Genomic DNA, 19,794 nt, shown 5'->3' with positions numbered 1-19,794 from the left:
TTATGTTATTTAAGAGAAATTGGCGACGAATTTCATTATCTGTTTACATGTACACATCAACCAATTGTCAATAGTAGGCGAAAACATATGTCCAGATATTATCATGAAAGACCAAACACATTTGAATATCATACATTATTCAATTATGTAACACAACATAAATGAATTACCGATATTAATGACATAATTAATTTACAATACTAATGTTCCACCATGTATTTGTATATATGTTTTCTCTACACTGTATTGTTTATGAGAATAAAACAATTGTCATTGTCATTGTCATGTCACCAACCCAGTTCCAGGATTAAATAATTGATCATGCGATACGTTGTTGTTTCTGTGGTAAGATTGCCGACCTGATTTCGTTATTAACCGTCATTTGAGTCTCGGTTGATTAACCCTATAGTAAACAGATAGACCTGAAGGTAAACAAGCGTGACGCGTGTTCAAGCTAAAAATGTCTGTCACCAGCGACGGGGAGGGTCGCACCGACTCCCAAGGGGAACCGAGGACCAAAGAAGATGCCGCCTGTGGGTGGGGATTCATTACCCCGGCCCTCTGTCAGCGATTCCGTACCTCGCGATGGCTGTTGTTTGTGTTGTGCTGTGCATGCTTCGTCCAGGTAAGTCGTATACTGTGTCAAATGGTGTCTTAGTGTAAGTGTATCACAGCCATCGTGACGTGAGAATTAAACTACAGGTAGAGTCGTACATAAGAAGCTGTCTTGCGTAAAGACGAATCTAAAAAGTCGATTTAAACAACACTTTTCATTATATCACCTGGGGTCAGCTGGCATAGATTTGTCAGCTTGACGAGTTGTAAGCATTTGTACTAAACAAGGTTTGAGAAATAAACAAATGGATTCTTACTAACTAGAAGACCCCTCAATAAATGTTATGAGTTATATTATTATACATTATTACAAACAAAAAAATAAAAATAAGTATACCCTGCCAACAGAGATTAAATTTAAAGTTGGTTTAAATGAATGAAGTGACCTAGTATATGAAATTAGTAAACAGTTTAATAATAAATCTTGTACCAATAAAAAACTGTCTTTCTTAAGATTGATTCCTTCACCTCAGTCCGTATATTTATTTTAGCCAACTACAATAACCCTTCAAAGTTGTCTCCATTGTAATACGAGGGTATAGAGGCTGTCCACAATGTCGTATTGTGGTATGGATTTGTTTTCATTGTAATATGGGGGTGTTGAGGATGTCATTATTGGTCTCAATTGTGACATGAGAGGAAATTATGCCTCAATTGAAATATACAGATATAGTGTAGTTTTCCATTGTAATATGAGGGTTAAGATGCTGTTTTCATTGTAATATTAATGTACAGAGGCTAATAGCGGGTATGCACGCAATCGACAGTGACCGGATACGACGGAGCTCACCCCAGGCTAATGACCTTTATTTTATTACTACATAAGAAGTCATGGTACTAGATAGGGTCGACAAACTCGTTATTTAAAAGGTTATACATTTACCTGAGGTTTCTTACAGATCTATCGTGTCTGATAACATTCCAGTCGAGTAGGTAACTGTGTCATAGGTTTTCTAACCGAATTATTATAACACGCTCAAACACACAATAAGTAAACGAGACGGAGTAAACAACTATACAAAAAACCCTACACTACTATGTGCATGCATGTGTTGTACACGAGGCCGTGCGGTCCTCTATATCCCCGTGCCTCCGAGATCAGGCACCTGGGGCCTGTTCGTTTATGTGGAACAACCGGTACGTCCGTTTTTAAATGTAACAACCTGGCGGACCTGAAAAGGTTGTCAAGGCTCGCCTGAAAGCAGCATCAGATTACTGGGTCCGACCTTATTTAATAAACGAACAACTCTGGTACAACCGGTTCAACCGTTTGGATCGCGATAAACGAAATGGCCCCAGTTGAGTTCTTTATAAACCTGAGCCTTACGGCTCGTCGGTTTAAAATGAATATATATATACAAGAAAAAAACAATACAATTATGATCTGCCATACTTTCACACGCGCATATACGCATACACTTCAGTGGTGTAGCATATCATTGTTCGGAGTGTATGCTTACAGAGGTTCGAGCGTAGCGCGGAGGAGGGGGAGGGGGAGTTCCCCCTCCCACAGCTGAAAAATATTCTTCTAGGCCCTAGAAGCAATCTCCCGTGTTCTGGAAACTCCTTTTTGTCTGATTATTAACAAGTAAAACCCAACTTTTTATGGATAACATTACATTTTTAAATCTTCGAGATTTGTCAAAGATTAATTAGGTTGCCTTACAAGCTCAGCTGTAGGGAATTTCCCTTTAGCTCAGCGATAGCACATCGGGCTGGAGAACCAAGGGTCGCGGGTTCGAGCCCCAGCGACGGCACTATCTTTATCACTATTCCTCGTCCTATTACAATAACATCACTTTCGAGAAGATTTTGTTTATTTCCTTTAATTTTAATTAAATCTGCATAACATTCACATTTTAATATCAAATGAAATTCATTTTCGTTGTCCCCACTGTTGCAGTATGCACATGCGCTTTCAATCTCAATTGTTATACCTTCCCATTTCAATTAGATTTTTTCGCCAATAAACTTGTACAGTGAACACTTGGAAGATGAATCTGTTGTTTTGTTTACATTCTTGCATAAGTATACCGCACATTTTACTTTTGATAATATTCATAAAAAAATCGGATATATAGGTATTTCCATATTGCCATATGTACTCTACTCCCATTTTAAAAAGGTTCATTCCTTACTGCGTTCATTCATTCTCTTCCATTTACTTCCATTTTCTAACGTGTCCTGATCACATTTATGTAAAACACAACGATCTTAGACTTAAGGTTTTGCTTAGCCAATCACGTATGACGTAATCTTTATGACGTTATTTGTGTTCGGCAAAGTCAAAACTGAAAACAAATTTAAACTTGAGATAGTTTCGTGACCCTTTGCCCAGAGTGGTAAACGTTGTCAATTTTTTCTTTCTTTCTAAAAAACCCTTTTCTTATCGATATATCAACCTGAACTTCTTTTTGACGTAACCACATGATTCCTGTAACACCTCAACAATACCTTCCTGTATTTTCTCCTTACTTCGTCTACTCTGTCAAATCTCCGCCTGTTTAAGATAATCTTTTTTCGTCGCGGTACACTTATTTATTCATACAGAGAAATATTTTACTACGATAGATATTTCTTGAAGATTTTATGAGAGAATCCCATGGATAGACAATCTGCAGATTTTTGAATTTGTTTTTGTTTGTTTGTCTGTTTTTTCCAAATTGTATAAAAGACATATCTTCAAATTGACATAGGGTTTCAGTCGGACCTTTTATAGCACAGCCAGGTTACACATGCCGTACTCATAAAGAAATTATCTGTACCAAACACATACATATTGACACCCTTTGGAGTGAACAAATATTAGCTTAAACCATACATACATATATATCATTATATAGCAACATCGATTAAGATATAAAAATGGATACACTTGGAGTTAGTGCTGGACAAACTAGTGAACGTACGACCTCGTAATGTAGTTTAAGAGCATCCCACTCATATTCATGTTACCTGCAAATTTGAGTAAAATTTTCTGGGATGATGTGACTTGTTTCAAAATATGTCAGGTATCACGAATATTTATCTAAATCATACACAACATAAATTCACAGGCTACTTAAAAAAAAGAAAGAAAATTGATGACAAATGCGATAAATGACAATTATCCGTTTAAGCGTCGATACAGTAGCTACACGATGGTAATGGTGGTTTGGTGGCGTAGTAGATAGTTCTCCTATAACTCCGGTTTCCTTCCATATTGAGACCCCCTGCACAATTTCATCTGTGCTACGAATGTAACAAAAGCGATTAACACAAGTTAGAAAACTGTTTTCCTCATTGAAGTAAAATAAAGTCTATATTCAAAAGACGGCAATGAGCACTGAAAGTAACGAATTGAAATAATGATAGGCAAACATGGTTTATGTAGCGAACTATCTCAACAGAAAAGAAAGTGTTTATTTTTCATTTGTTTTTCCACAGAATATGGCCATTAGTGGATTTGTGAACGTGATCATATCCTCCATTGAGCGACGCTATGATCTGACGAGTGCTGAGTCCGGACTTGTCGCCAGTGCCTATGATATCTCCTCCGCCATTCTTATACTTCCGGTCAGCTACTTCGGGGGTCTTGGTTCGAAACCCCGTTATATCAGTGTTGGGTTTCTACTTTTTGGGCTTTCCTGCATCCTGTTTACTTTCCCTCACTACCTGTCTGGTTTGTACGATTATGGAACTGACAATGGCGGACTGTGTTTACCCGGAAGTTCCGCTCCCTCATCTTGTGACGGCCAAATCATTTCACTGTCAAATTATAAGGTAATGTAAGCTGGTGGCTACTGTAGATTGATAAGTCGAAGTCGAATCCTCCATTGTTGTAACTAATATGAAAGCTTCTTATTGAAATAAACCAAACCTGCTTTCATTATAATACATGTTTTCAACACGAAGCAATGAAGCACAAATTTAAATACATAAGTGTTTACTTATAAGTAAATTGATGAAGTGAGCTAAACCATATATATATTGACAGCACAATGATGCCATTTTGTTCATTTTAAAATTATCAGAGGTACTACTACATATATAAAGGCCAAACAAAGGAGGTATGTATTTTTGATCCTGACTGTTTTTAATATTTGCAATTTGTTTTAGCAATAGATATTCTAACATGTATTTCATACAGTTGCATTTGAAGCAACAAAGCTATGCTCACGTTTACACGTGATAATTTGGCACAGTCAACCTTTTGCCAAATTCCTTTAATCAAAGCAATAGTGATCAACGAATCGTGAAACAAAATGTTCCAGAATCATAACATCCATGTTCATAACTTTAATTAATAACTTAAACTCAAGGGTATCGCGAGGTTTTCATGTTAAATAGTGCGGTGGAAATGTTTACATATACTTTCTAACGTGTGCTTTCTGCATCTGTATTTTAGATATGTAAACAACAGCATCCTTCTCCGTATTTCTGGCGATCAAGATGTGATCAGATTTCTCACTTTACCATGTCGTTAAAAAAAATCGGTCTTGAAGAATGTTGAAGACGGTATTTAGTTTAAACTTTATTTTATTTTTACAACAACATTTCATGATACACAAAATATTCCATAAGGATTCAGAAAAAAGTTAATAACTTATGTAAATCCGTCTCCTTTTAAGACGGTATTTGCTGTATTGTCAATATATTTTTCTGTATTTTATAGGACCAAGATATTTGCCAAAATGATAGAATCGTTAATATCTTACCAACTCAATGTAACAAAAATAGACCTAGTTACGGGGTTTCAGGTGATTGGTGAAATTAGTTCTGTTTATTTATTTCAACATTTGAATTCTGCTTAAATAAGTTTGCAATATTTAAAATCCAAAAGTAATGGATTTTATAAATATCATTCGAACAGATTGTAGTTACCTTAATGTTCAATGATTAATCATGAGTCTAGTAAGACAACTATGAAGTTGCCGAACTACGGCTTAGGTAATGACTTTGACAATGTAATGATCCTCCGCAATTGTCAAAAATAGAAGAACCCTTCAACGTTGTTATCAAGATTATGTTTACTTCAGTAACTGGCCTTGCAGATTTTATCTGAAGCACTCACTCTGTTATGACTAGACACCTCACTTAGAGATAATATAACAGACTTTGTTAATCTCTAGTTTATTTACATCAACATGCATGTTGACCCCGACCTCTGGCAGAGTGCATTTGATGGAAATATTTGTTGATCTAAACCTGTGTTGAAACGATATGATTATTTGTTTCCTTTGACGTCTATTGGAAACGTGTATGACGACACTGGCCTCTGCTACAATACGCGAGTATCGACCTTGACCTCCATTAAAGTATACGTACATTGGCCTTCACCTCTATTATAGCACGTGCATGTTGACATTGACATATATATGTAGACACGTGGGTATGTTGACTTTGACCTCTATTGCAGTACAGGTATTAAAACTTGACGTCTGCTAAATACATCTCTGTTGACCTTAACCGTATTAAAACCTTGTTATTCCAGTTCAGACATGTTAACCTTGAATTCTGTTGAATTAAATATCCTCTACCTATTGCAGTACCTATGTGTTGACCTTCACCGTTTGTTACAGTACATGTTCTATGTGACTATGATCCTGATGGGGGCCGGATGCACCCCCCTGTACACTCTGGTGCCAGCCTTCCTGGAAGAGAGTGTCTCAGTGCGATCCGCCTCCTTGTACTTAGGTAAATATTTTAGTAATGAAGATTGCACTAGGAAATTATTTAACAACACCAAAACCATTTGGAGCTATACTAGCATAAGCGTGTGAATATATATACTATTTCGTCAATTTTAAGACTTAAGACTTAAGGTTGATAAATAAAAACGAGAAAATGTAATATCTGATCAATTTGTTTAGCACAACTCATAGAGGTGTAGCAAACATTTTAAAAAAGCAATTAATGTCTAGGCAAAGCTGTTTACAAGTTATTCAAGACATCGCGAAGGACATTTTGTTAATTATCATACCCTTGCCACAAGTAAAGTACAATGTTCTTGTCGCTTCTAACCAAGTCAATTTATATGTCCAGTAGTTGCACGTAACAGGCTTTAGAAAAGCATGTCACCCTCACTCCAAGTCTGTATACAGGTGTATGTGGAATAAGTACCACGTGCAATCTGGGTGGTAGGTGGCGCAGTGGATAATGCACTCGCCTTGGACGTGAAAAGATACTCCGGTTCTTCCCACATCAAGTCCCCAGCGCGCTAACACCCGGGCTAACAAAAGTTATTTATATAAGTTGTAATAACTTGTATCATAATTGTTGTAAAGTATTTAAAGTTTATATTCATCTGGCATTGCTTTTGTACATTGTAGGTATTTACTACGGTTGCAGTATCTTGGGCCCAGCTCTGGGGTTCGTCGTGGGGGGCCTGTTGCTGAATATATACGTTGATTTCAACGTTGTGGATATGGACAGGTGAACACTTTATTTTATTTTGCATTGATAAGGACCACGGGTTATTTTATTTTGCATTGATAAGGACCACGGGTTATTTTATTTGGATTCAATATTATAGAAACGCAGCTAATAATTTCAAATTGTTTACAGCTAAAGTTTCTATGCAGTGGCTTATTGATTCCAAAACGAACTCCCATTTCATGATGATTAATACTTAGACTAGATTGATTCATCTGTCATGGTTCATTGAAGCATGGAAATGGGGGTTCGATTATGACGTCAATAATTTATTCAGAAAACGTCACTCACCGTATCAGTCTTACAAAATGTAGAACAGTTGATTAAAATACACGTTGGTCATCGACATAGGGTTATAATGTATAAATCCCGTGTATTTGTATAAATAACGGTATTCTTACATAAAATAGTAGCGTAAAGTTAGTTTATGCTTTGTTATATGTAAGAAAAAAATTCAGATAATGTTTTTTCGTGAAAATCTAAGACATAAAATTAATAAAATTTACACAAACGTTTAGGAAGAAAACAGTTTTTGCTAATAATCGGTAATTAATGTAAAACAAGGGATTTGTAAAATCGTTGGATATATAAAACCGGTATGACCTGTTTTATTAGCAGTCACATGGGGGAAATAATTAAGGTAGCCTACATCTTAATATGTTTAGTGTTTTGAAAACCTAATTGACTATGCTTTATTTTCAATAAATGAAAATAAAGGAAAACTGACAATGCCTTTTTCGGCGCCCTTTTGAATTCTACGTTAGGGAGTCACATTTCGAAATTGTTCAATGTGCATACACATGCTTCTCCCTAGCTCAGATGCAAGTGACCTTTCATGACCCCTATTCCTATTGAGAACATATCGTCCGTTTTGTTACTTTGTACCCTATTAAACGAACAACATACACAGACAATAATGCACTATATTAAGGTACCATTGAACTCCCAATGTATTTATGTGTCTACATATATATGTCAATGTCAACATGCACGTGTTATAATAGAGGTGAAGGCCAATATACGTATACTTTAATGGAGGTCAAGGTCGATACTCGCGTATTTATGTTGTCTTTGTTGCGAAACTATCACTGATCAATAACACGTATTTCATCAGTCACTACATTGTACAGCTATTCAAATGTATGGCAATATTTGCATGGCGAATCTAAAAGTCGTAGATGCTCAAGAAAATATTTAAATATTGTCCAAAATCTCAGTTATCAACTTCCGGTATCAAAACGACTCCGGTAGTTCAAATACTGTAATATTACTTTTAATGACATTTGAAGATATGTAAATACATAATTATTTCAAAGGAGGGAAGTACAGATTCCGTGTCCAGCAGAAGTACTAAATTGTTACCGTGAATTTCTGATTCTTTTTTTTATTTCATTCAGATGTTTTCTGATTAATTTTGGAACATAAATTTAATATAGTGATCGTGTTCTATACACTAAGAATCGTCAGGTGGCCCAGTGGATAGCGCACTTGCCTATCGCCAAGGCTGAGGCTCGATTCCCTGATCGGACGTGAAAAGGTATGGGGTCACCTGCCCGACAACATGGGCTTTCTCCGGTTCCTCATTTCCCTCTCACATTAACGGCCCTGCGAGCTAACATCCGGGCAAAAAAGAATGATTAATATGAATTAATTTGTTTTTTATTATTTTTGTGAAATACATTAAGTTCAGCTATCTTATTCTATTTCAGTGTGACCATAGACTCGACAAGTTCACGCTTCGTTGGTGCGTGGTGGGTGGGCTTCCTTGTGTGTGGCGTTCTGTCTGTTATCATGAGTATCCCCTTAGCCGGATTTCCTGCAGCACTGCCAAGTAAGTGTTGGTAACTAGTTCGGTACATTATAGTTTACCCAGCTGTAGAAACATGTAATGTTGATTCTGGTGCTGGTTCTGTAATCAGCATCGTTCTTTTGAATATTTGGTGCCTCGGTAGTCGTGATCGCTAACGTTCACAGTTATTACTACTGTGCTGCAATCAAGCGTGAGCTTCAGAACATTCACTCTCCCAAGAATTTCGGTTCGATCCCCAGCGGTGGCAAAAAAATAGAGTGATATATGATAAGTTTAGTTGTTATCCCTCCGATGGCACGGTTGTTTTTCCCCGTGGGTTTTCCTCCCTCACCAAAACAACATTTGTTCCTTTAGGGGCGTCGGAATAAAAGCTCTGCAGAGCTTATGTTTGTTGTTGACAATTTACACGACGTTAGGTAAAGATTATTTATTTACTTATTTATCTAGCTGATTGACGGATTACATGGTACTATCAACGGTAACCATCATCTTTTATACAGTGCAATTTAGTAAACCATTAGGCTAGCTTGACACAGATTTGTTTTTATATTGTTTAACGTCATTTTAACAGCTAAGGTCATTTGAGGACGTGTTTGACAAAGATATGTACATTCTTACTAGCTACATTTTTACCAGCAGATTATCATATTCATCGGTCATTGCATAATTGCATATTAGAAAATGTCAAGACCCTGTGTCCATGTCTTATTGAGTGATATCACCTTAGTGTCGTCAGATTTTTGTTCCAATATCGGTATTTTTGTGTCTTTTTCTGTTTATACCAAATGCTTTTTTTCAGGTTCAACGAAGTATACTGCCGAACGACATACGGAAGTGTACAAAAACAAGAAAGTAACACAAAACGATGCTACCCGTACTGTTCGTCTCACTAAGATCTGGAAGTCTCTGAAGACATTGTTAACCAACCCTACGTACATGTTTCTCAATCTAGCCTCAGCGACAGACGGTATGTGTACATGTATGTACCTAAGGTATGTGTCATACCAGTTACCACTTAAATATCAGCAATGATGACGTTTAAGTTCTATAATACAATCCTCTTTATGGTATCACTCATTCAGTGTCTTATTTCGATTTAAGCACAATCAGATTTGGATGTCGAGGTTAAGGAGTCTCCTACTTTGATATCATACACTTTTGATACTTTAGACGCAGCTCATTGTCTGTTTTAGTAAAGAGTCTTAGACTCGTTTTCGAAGCTGATCTACTTGCAAGGTAGTCTAGTTTTGAAGAAATGTTGACAGTTTATCATATATAAGGCTTATTATCAAGACATTTTGTTTCCAAATTCAGTTTCAAATTCAAATTTATTTGGCGTACCTATCGAACATTGATAACAAGATCCGTATTTTGTTTTGATATTAGACATAGTAATTTGTCAAGAGTTTATATAAGTTTCAAAGCCACACGATTGTAAATAAAGTACCAATAAGACTATCAGTCACTAATAAAACTTTGTTATCGGGTAGCTAAAACAAATGTTACATTATCTCAGGGTGCTTAAGAGAGTGAAACCGACTGATAACAATTAAGAGAGGTTTCTGATCAATAATTAAACAGTTCTGTGATTTTTTTATATCGAACATTAAGGATGATTTTTCAACAGTAGTTTAGACCTACTTGGATTTCCAACTTTTTTGCCCCTAGCTAGCATCACCGATAAGTAGAACCAGTTATATGATACAGTGGAATTCATTGCTATTATTAAATGTTAAAAGTGTGGGTATGTTGCGTTCATCTACTCGAATACTATGGCATTGAAGTTGTCAACCATTTCTTTATAAGGGACTCTTAATTTGATGTTATATAAAATTAGATAGACCAAATATTTTAGTTGTATTTAGATGTAATCCTTCAATAATCTGTTATAGCCGAGATGAGAAATATGACTCCTACCAAGTACAAGGCATATTTTTAAGACTGGCCTTTGTTGAAAGACCGCTTATTCGACATATGTTATTTGCATTAAGAAATCCAAGGTTTTATCAAGTCTGGGACCTTATTCATGAAACTGTTCTCATGCTCATGGGTGGATTCTGTACTCAAACCAACTTTCTTGTTACTCACCTAAATCAAACCAAAAGATCAAAAAGTTAAATTATAAACACAATCAAAACAGTATTCGGCTTTTATTCTCCTTATTTGCTTTTCCAAATCACTGACATAGTAAGAGATATTTAATCATTTTTAACCGGAACAAGGAATTAGGCTTGAGCACAAAAATCATGCTTGAGCATGAAAACGGTTTAATGAATACGGGCCTTGGTTTTTGGGTTGAATCCGGCCTATAATTAAGATTTAAGCGTGCATTAACAACATCCGTAGTTGAGTATTGATCATAGATTACATAAAATGTACATTACATAAGTATTGTTTATACATTGCCATGATAAGATGGGTAATTTGTTTACGTTGCATACACATGATTTTTTTTGATTTTTTTTATTATTATTTATGACTACTATCATTGTTTATAAATAGAACACATAAGATGATTATTTTAGGTTATTGTGTTCATGCATGATTATTGGTTCATTCTATAAATTTCTCACACCTGCCTGCTTCCCGTGCTAACTAGTGAACTCCCGTTAACGTCTATTTCCCTTGTCAACCATATCAACTGATGCGTCTCATTCATTATGCTATTATTTGGTCTAGTTAAGAAGTGGTAGCTACAGTTAAGCGCGTGTAGTAAATGGCTTGCCATCTTTGATAGATTAATTCGTGTTTAAATTGAGTAAACATCCCACAACCTGACAGAAATAGAACAGCATTCCTGAAATGTTTGTATTTTTCTGCCAATGGTTGATAACTGTTTTATACAATACACCAATCAGCAGATTCAATTTTCATTTTCAAAACATATTAACTTGTTACCAGTTCTATAAATAAAGTATGACATCATAGTATTGTATCTCGTTCGTGGATCATTTGCATACCTGCATGTACTGTTGTCGACGTCATGGAAACCTGTCACGATCAATGTTACGATTATGAGATTATTACTCTAGTTAACAGAAGCGTTTGGTATTGATTGACTAGCAGTGCAGACTGTACATATGCTGGTACATGTATATGAAACATCACTCTTGTGGATTCTTTCGTGATCACGGTTTTGTATTCATGTGAACGACAAACATTTGTTAACAAAATAATATACACAGTAATAAAATGAGAAGGGCTTATTCAATATTAAGCGAAAATTAATTTTATCGTCAAAGGGTGAAAATTTAATTGGATGAAACTTTCCCGGTATACATTATTCAAAAATATTTACTCACTGTTTTGTTTTCACTTATAGGAATATTATTGGTTGGCTTGTCCACATTTATGCCAAAGTTCACGGAGGCCCAGTTCGGATTGCCCTCCTCCACCGCTGCCCTTTATGTCGGTTAGTATACCATGATATCTCTTACAGCGCTGACGACGAAATTAATAGATGTTCTGACAAAGGTCCAGGAACTACAAATACACCAATACAGTAGGAGAGAGGGAGAGAGGGAGAGAGAGAGAGAGAAAATTATGCGATGTGTTATAAGTCAACATATTCATATGCCAATGCTTGTATTATAACGACATTGCTTTGCCAAATTATTGAGACTGTTATTGTATATCATGTAAAAGTCAATGAAGTGGGTACTGGTATGAACATAGTATTTTTTACCGTCTATGTATATTAATGCTGCTTTTATGTATACATATTATTGTATATAGTATGTTGCTCATTGCATTATTGATGCCATTATGTAATTGTTTAACGGAAAAGGATGTTTTTAAGTTGTAATAACTTGTGTACAATTTCTTTTGAATTGTTCAAATTAAATTAAGCTAGATTAAATATAATGAACCCCAACAATGTGGTTTGTTGGCCAGTATAAGTTGTCTATGCCATTGCGGGTGTACGCATTGATAAACATGACAATTCGAATAACTCTCCATTGATTTTAATTCAGAAATATGCACACGTGATACATGTTGAGCGTCTGGGAGCCATCTTGTGAGATCCCAGTTCAGGGGCCTGTTCGTTTATGTGAAACAAACTGTTTGTCTGTTTTTAAATTCAACGTTTTGGGTATCAACACCTGTAAGCAGCATCCGATATCTAGGTCCGACCTTATTTCATAAATGAACAATTCTGGTCAAACCTGTTCAGCCGTTTGTACTGCGATAAACGGAAACGGCCCAAGTCTCGGGCAAAGTTTATATCACAAAGACGCTTAAAGCCTATCTATAATCTGTATCAGGAATGTTTGTACATGTATTACTAAAGACAAACCACACTTGAGCGGGGTATTTGTTATTGTACCATTTGCTGTAGAATAGTGTTCAAGTTGATACGTGAAAGACTATAGAGTGTTGTTCTGTGTTCCAGTATCTGTAATGTGATTGAAGTTGTATGAATATGAATCGTACCATCTATTTTGTGTCAATGATAGTTATCTTTGCAATTTATACTTCTGGCCTACGTTAATGGAAGATGTCCCTACACGTGTGGGGTTATTGTAGTTGACATAATTATACCTGGTACTGGTATGTGTATAATAATTTGATGTTATATAAAATGGTTATTTTGGAGCGATATTAGATTCCAGCTTAATTTATGTATACAGGATATTCTTTGTAGACCATTTTGTCATGATTTGTAGGTGCTGTTGTTGTTCCCGGAGGAGCGGGTGGCACTCTTCTTGGAGGATACTTAATCAAGAGGTTTGACCTGCGTATAAAGAAGATACTTCAGATTTGCATGGCCCTTATCATTGGCAGCCTCGTTTTCGGTCTCGTATTCATCATGAGCTGTCCTAGCATTTCGTTCGCTGGTGTCAATATTCTTTACGGAAGCACGGATATAAAAAGGTGAGTATAATCATTTTTGGTGTGTGGGGGAGGGGGTTAGAGGGTTATTTATTTTTAAGTTTACAATAGATTTTCAATTTTCGCTTTGTTTTTTGGGTAATTTTGTTATTGCAACCATACTTAACTAATTAGTTAATTATGCAACATTCCGTACGTATATAAGCAAATAATATATTCAACAAATAAAAGCTTTCAGAGACTCGTGATATGCCATTTGTGCTTTTTCTGTCCAGACGTCAATTATTTTTGTTTACTTTTCAACATAAAACGTAGAGGTAATACGTTATTCTTGAAATATGTTAATGTTTAGTGTTAGCTTCACTTAAAGAAAGGAATGGCTCTCGAAAGAGAATTTTGCAAAAAGGTAAAATAGTAACCCACAGGTACTCATTGAATGACCTTTGCATTAATGAAGGTTCGCCTCTTTGCAGCACATCGTTCCTTGGAAGTTTTCAGACCGACACCTGTCATGCTAACTGTGGGTGTAGTCAGTCCGAGTTCAGCCCCGTATGTGGCCAGGACGGAGTGACTTACTACTCACCTTGCTATGCTGGTTGTCAAAGAATGGTCATGGTCGGCTCAGATATGGTCAGTGTTATCACCTTCAGGTTCGGGAATGTTGGAAATTTACACTATAGTATCCGAAAAATAGCGCTACCACATACCACATGTATGCAATGTTATATATCATATATTCCTGAGTATAAGCTTTAGATTAAATAGCTTTAAGTGATGTATTAACCAAGGGTAACCCGTCCACCAGGACATACAAGGTATGCATCTCAATTTCAAAATATTGTATTAAATCGATAAGATAAAATGGGAATTAGGCAACAGCTAAGCCTATAAAACCCTCTGCCTAATAATTCATAATCATGATTTGCATAATATTGAAGTGAATTCTCTGTAAATTTCCAGCAATACTTCAACTGTACTTGCGTTGGAAACAACATGACAGAATACGACGCCGTGCTTCACAAGTGTGAATCCGACTGTAACCTCCCATTGTTTATGGTTGTATTCTTCGGCATTGTGCTGCTAACATTTGTCAGCTCCATTCCTTATCTAACCGCCACCATCAGGTAAAGACTCAGTCTCATGAAACATTTGATATCAATAAGTTTGTTTTAGGCCCGTTCTTTTACAAATATCTACTATTCAATTTGTGTGTCGATAATTAACATTTTTATTACCTTTTACATTGGAAAATTAAATCCTTTTGTACCAATTTAATCTTCGGCAATCAATTCATTGTAATAACAAACAAAACAAAATATATCTATGTACTCTGTGCCAAAAGTTCCCTGAAAATATCTGCATATTTAATTAGAATGATTCTCAAGAAATTAATTAAACATCTGTGATAAAACAAGTGAAAATTTGATTTATCAAAAAAATTGAATGCATTTTTTTTAAAGTTACCAACTGAGCAGACGCAAGCTTTTTAAGGTTAAATACACTTTGTCAAACCTTTTGACTTCACAAAGGATTTATATTTTGATTACAACGGTTCACAACTCTCAAAAAGTTATGCACAAGTAAAGTAATTAATTTTGTATGCCTGCATGCTGTTTTGGGATGTCATTATACTTTACTCAAGCATCGAATGGTTCGAAAGAGATCTTACAATAGTGAAAGCCTATGTAATTTTCATTGGTAGAATTTTATGATGCATTGCTATACTAGACACGATTGGCTGTTACAGATGTGTACCTCCAGACGAGCGGGCATTCGCGATTGGGATCCAGCTTTCTTTCACAAAATTTCTCGGTAAGTGGTATGTGTATATGGGTCAATGGGTCAGTAGAGACGTACACAAATAATTGATTGACGTTTAAATTCCTACTTTGTGAATGTTAAACCAGTTTCGAGGAGCAAAAGACAAACAATATATATTTACAACAAAACAGCTTACCAGCGTTCATGCAAAGATTTAAACTCAATATTTATGTGAAATGTGTGCAATTCAAGTTTAGCCTTTAAGCATGAACTACTTACATAGCGTGGACTAGTGGCGTAGCAGCAATAAATAAAAAAAGGTAGGCGTCTAAAAAACCCGAGAAACGATAAGAACAGTGGTAATGAAAAGTTTATCATCATGCTGTAAAATCATAAACTTTCGTGGGACATTAAATTTCGTTTACTTCGTAGATAACAAAAAACCACGAAATTAAATCTCTACTAAAACATAAATTTGGTATGATATAGATAGGGGATTGTCAGAAATCACCAAAATATAATGTCCTTGAAACAGGCTAGTATATGAAAACCACAAAATTTTGACCCCACGAAAATCAATGATTCTACAGTATACTGATTACCATATACTAAAGGCAACGTGGCAAATCCTGGAACGCAGTGTATTTCTTGCTTTTGACGATGTACAGAAATTTCCTTTAAAATGTCATGCATTTTTGTTTTTCAATATTCATCTGAATCTGTTTTCTGTTACCGTAGGGTATATTCCTGGACCGATCCTCTTCGGCTGGCTGATCGATCTCTCTTGTTTAGTATGGAACTCAAAATGTGGTGTTGACGGTTCGTGTTTCTTCTACGACAATAAACAGATGAGTAATAATATATTAGCGATTATCTTGGCTGGTAAGGCGGTAACTACGTTATGGACTGTGTTCGCGTACCTGTGTTATATCCGGGGACCCAAAAATGAAAAGAAAGAACACCAATGCAATGATCAGCATGGAAGTCAGTTCTCCTCGCAGGAAACCTTCATCTCTGTAATATCGAACCAGTGCGTGTCAACAGCACAACCAAGTTCTGCGACAGATCTACAAAATGAACAAGATTCTTATGAACCAACAAAATCCGAACCAAATGGTATGGAATCTTCTAAACGGGAATCCTTACCTACAGAACAAACAAGTACAGAGTCGCCCAAGAAAGAACTATCGCCTACAAGATCGATAACCACTGAACTTTAATACAACGGTTAAAAGACAAATTAAATATTGCCAGAGGGTACAGTGGATGAAATTTCAACATTTGGTAAAACTATCCGGAATTTTGTTCCATGTCTTATATCTGATGTTGGTTTTGTATCTAAATCAGACAGTTGTTTTAACCTCGCTGCGCCAGTCTATCAATGTGGAAAAATGCGTTAATCTGACACAAGATCTCATTTAAAGAAAGGGTAATCTGTCTCTTTTTTACCCTTTCGAATGCCATGATACTTCTCTTGAGTGGGCAAACGGATAACAAGCTACATATACCGGTGATAACAAAATACTTTTACCACCTTAATTGCACTTGCAGGGCTAAATAGGAGGGGAATAACGTTTTTTGTCCTCCAACACCTACACAGTCTGTTTGCTTGAAATCCGAGAATATAAATTAATTATAACTTATATATGACTCTAGGAGGACTAGATCGTTGAATTCTATTTTATGAAGGTTAATATCAATACAGGTATACATGTTAAATGTAAAAGTCGTATCGTCTACATAAGCATTTAAATACGTAGGTGTATACTGTACTCTAAGGCTGAGGTAATGTCACTTGTGCTATCCTTTCGTGACATCACAAAATATACATCCACGTCCATTAGTCGGATCAATTACTGTAAACTCCATTTAAATTCTGATCAGATCGAATGAAGACTGGGTTAATCATATATGTACGTAAACGCTGCACACACGAACAAGTAATGGCGTCACATGATTAGTTTCGTTCGCGGAAAACATACATAGCTCCGCTAATAGTGATGGACTAGGTGCAGATGTAAAGATTATTTAAATCAATATGTTTATTTGTTTTCAATGCACATTTATGTACAATGTGATGAAAATGTTTGTTCTACAATCTCATTTATCATTGTTTGTGACCACAGAGAGAAGATTCAGAGTTACATAGGAAAACGTATCCTAAACAGCGATTTTATACCATTAATGGTGGGTGTTTCAAGATAAACAATTATTACTTTACAGTATTTATTATTATCCTGGGACGATGTACATATAAAACATTTTATCATGTTCAAATTACATTTTTGCATTCAACAGATACCCTTCTCTTAAACTCGCTTCATGATCAAAACATTAGTTAGCTTTAAGTTTTAACATCAGTTTGACCCATCTGGACGCAATTGAGCTAATGTCAAAAAAGTAAGCGTGACCCATTCACCTTTAGTAGTTTCTAAATGATATGAGCATTGTTGAAAGAATCCCGTTGTTTACCGTATTTGAATCACTCTGGACAATTAGCAAAAAACACTATAAAGCCAATCAACACTTATATCGAAAATAATTTTGACAGTGTAGCGAAATTTAACTGTTTTTCACTGGATTTCAATGTATAAGTTAAATACAATGACATAAATATTGACTTCGTTTGTATACCGTAACGTATGTCAATAATATCGTTTTGATAGTGCAATATTAATCAATGGCCCTACAATTGTATTCAAGTTGGTTATACTCACTGTAAAAGTAAGTGTCATTTATTAAAAAACTGAAAAACACACAGTACTAAATCAACCCGTAATATCACGCTCTCTATTCTCAAGTATCTTCCTGGATAGTTTAAAAACTCTGATTCGTTTACCTCTCTCTTTGTGACGTTATTTTGTTCCATATTAAAGCACAGAACTGCTTTCAGACGTCTGCATTCATAGACAATATCAATCTCAACTGCACGAAGGTCAACTCATTGCTTTTGTCCTTTTGGCAATCACATTGCATATGACTGCCAAATTAAAGTAGTTCAGTACTTATATTTACCATTGTTGAAATATGTTAGTCCCATATAACATTCAATTCACTTAGCATTGTGCAGTTTATAGATCCAACAAGTGTAAGTATAGTATATGCTTGTCACAAATAGAACAGCCATTTTTCAAGCCATGAAGCATCAACAATCGTGCCATGCCATTATAGCTGATATGAATGCCATTTGTACGCGGTAAAGTGTTGTTGCGACAAAGATATACAGTGGTAAATGTATATAGACATATATAGCAAGATATTGTTTTGTTGTAAGTAACCCTGCAAGGATTCGGTGTAATAGTTAAAAAAAATATGCAATAGAATTTAGAACAAATGTAGCATGGAAGAATACATTATTAGCATTAATAATTTGACCAATGATGTTATGTTATATAATGGCCACAGTTTGTTTATGTTAGTTCATATATGCAATGTTAGAATTAAAAAAAATGTTACTTTAAAAGATGCTGGTTATTTTGACTTGTCTTATATCGTCTTTTATGTTTGTTTTTTTTTTTATTTATCAGCGGTTACTGGTAACATGCCTTAAATGGCAATACGGACTGTGTAATGCTAAGCTGCACGACCAGCATGATATTTGATCTTTCCGTTCGGGAACTTTATCATTCGTGCAAAGTAACATACTTGCTTCATCAACCTAGCATGTCGCAGTCGATTGAGTATTTAACAGTTTGGTCCGAATACGATGGTTTCCCCAATATATGACGACTGCTGACGGACAAATGTACAACACAGTCATTCGCGAGAGCAGGGTGCTGAAGACTATGTTTTATGGTTGCCAACATTATCTTTCGATTCATGTGCGACATGTGTATGAAAGTGACGATTTGTTTCTAAAATATCAGTTTGAAGAGCAATCCTGGCGCGGGTCGCTTATTTCCCGCATGTTATAGAGGGCCGGAGTTCTGACGTTAATCGACGCCAGACCGATATAAACAAAAGTCGATAAAACGTCAGAAAAATTCGGACTATATGTGAATATGATAGTCAACAAGGAAAGTGTGAGGTCTTATCTCTTGTTCAGGATGCAAGAATTTGGCAAATGATGACTTGATACTGGCGTTTGCGTTTATAATGAGATGGTTGGTTTCACTGCTACCGATTCAATGTCAGCACTGGTCACAGTATCAAAGTCATGACCTTAAGTCATCAAATTCAATCAGATATTGATAACATTATATTGTTAGAAAGGTTAACTGAATGTATGTACACAACGGTTTGCAAGTAAAAGTGCTTGTTCGTCACTTGTAAAATGAATGTTCCTTTTGAACAGTTCATACATACGTCAATTTCTCGCCTTTAACTGACTGAACAACAACTGGTGTTAAACGCATACTGAC

The 19,794-nt window shown here is 35.7% G+C and overlaps 1 protein-coding gene across 1 annotated transcript; it reads left to right on the top strand.

The window, feature by feature from the left end:
- The first annotated feature begins 428 nt into the window (after positions 1–428).
- Positions 429–18,898, top strand: LOC110459699 (solute carrier organic anion transporter family member 4A1-like). The gene is made up of 12 exons (XM_021512074.1): positions 429–625; positions 4,042–4,377; positions 6,177–6,291; positions 6,927–7,029; positions 8,739–8,860; positions 9,639–9,806; positions 12,162–12,251; positions 13,507–13,714; positions 14,146–14,302; positions 14,633–14,796; positions 15,420–15,484; positions 16,172–18,898. The coding sequence occupies exons 1-12, from the start codon at positions 461–463 to the stop codon at positions 16,651–16,653; spliced, it is 2,175 nt and encodes a 724-aa protein (XP_021367749.1). The 5' UTR covers positions 429–460; the 3' UTR covers positions 16,654–18,898.
- The last annotated feature ends 896 nt before the right edge of the window (positions 18,899–19,794 follow it).

Source organism: Mizuhopecten yessoensis, unplaced genomic scaffold, assembly GCF_002113885.1.
Source record: "Mizuhopecten yessoensis strain PY_sf001 unplaced genomic scaffold, ASM211388v2 scaffold10185, whole genome shotgun sequence".
NCBI classification, from domain to species: Eukaryota; Metazoa; Mollusca; class Bivalvia; order Pectinida; family Pectinidae; genus Mizuhopecten; species Mizuhopecten yessoensis.
This window is presented reverse-complemented; position numbering and strand designations above follow the sequence as displayed.

What these genes read in the sequence shown, in the direction of transcription:
- LOC110459699 (XM_021512074.1), top strand. Translation starts at nt 461, where the DNA reads ATGTCTGTCACCAGCGACGGGGAGGGTCGCACCGACTCCCAAGGGGAA. An exon ending in TTTCACTGTCAAATTATAAG is followed by an intron (nt 4,378 to 6,176) that starts GTAATGTAAGCT and finishes CGTTTGTTACAG; the next exon opens with TACATGTTCTATGTGACTAT. An exon ending in AACGTTGTGGATATGGACAG is followed by an intron (nt 7,030 to 8,738) that starts GTGAACACTTTA and finishes ATTCTATTTCAG; the next exon opens with TGTGACCATAGACTCGACAA.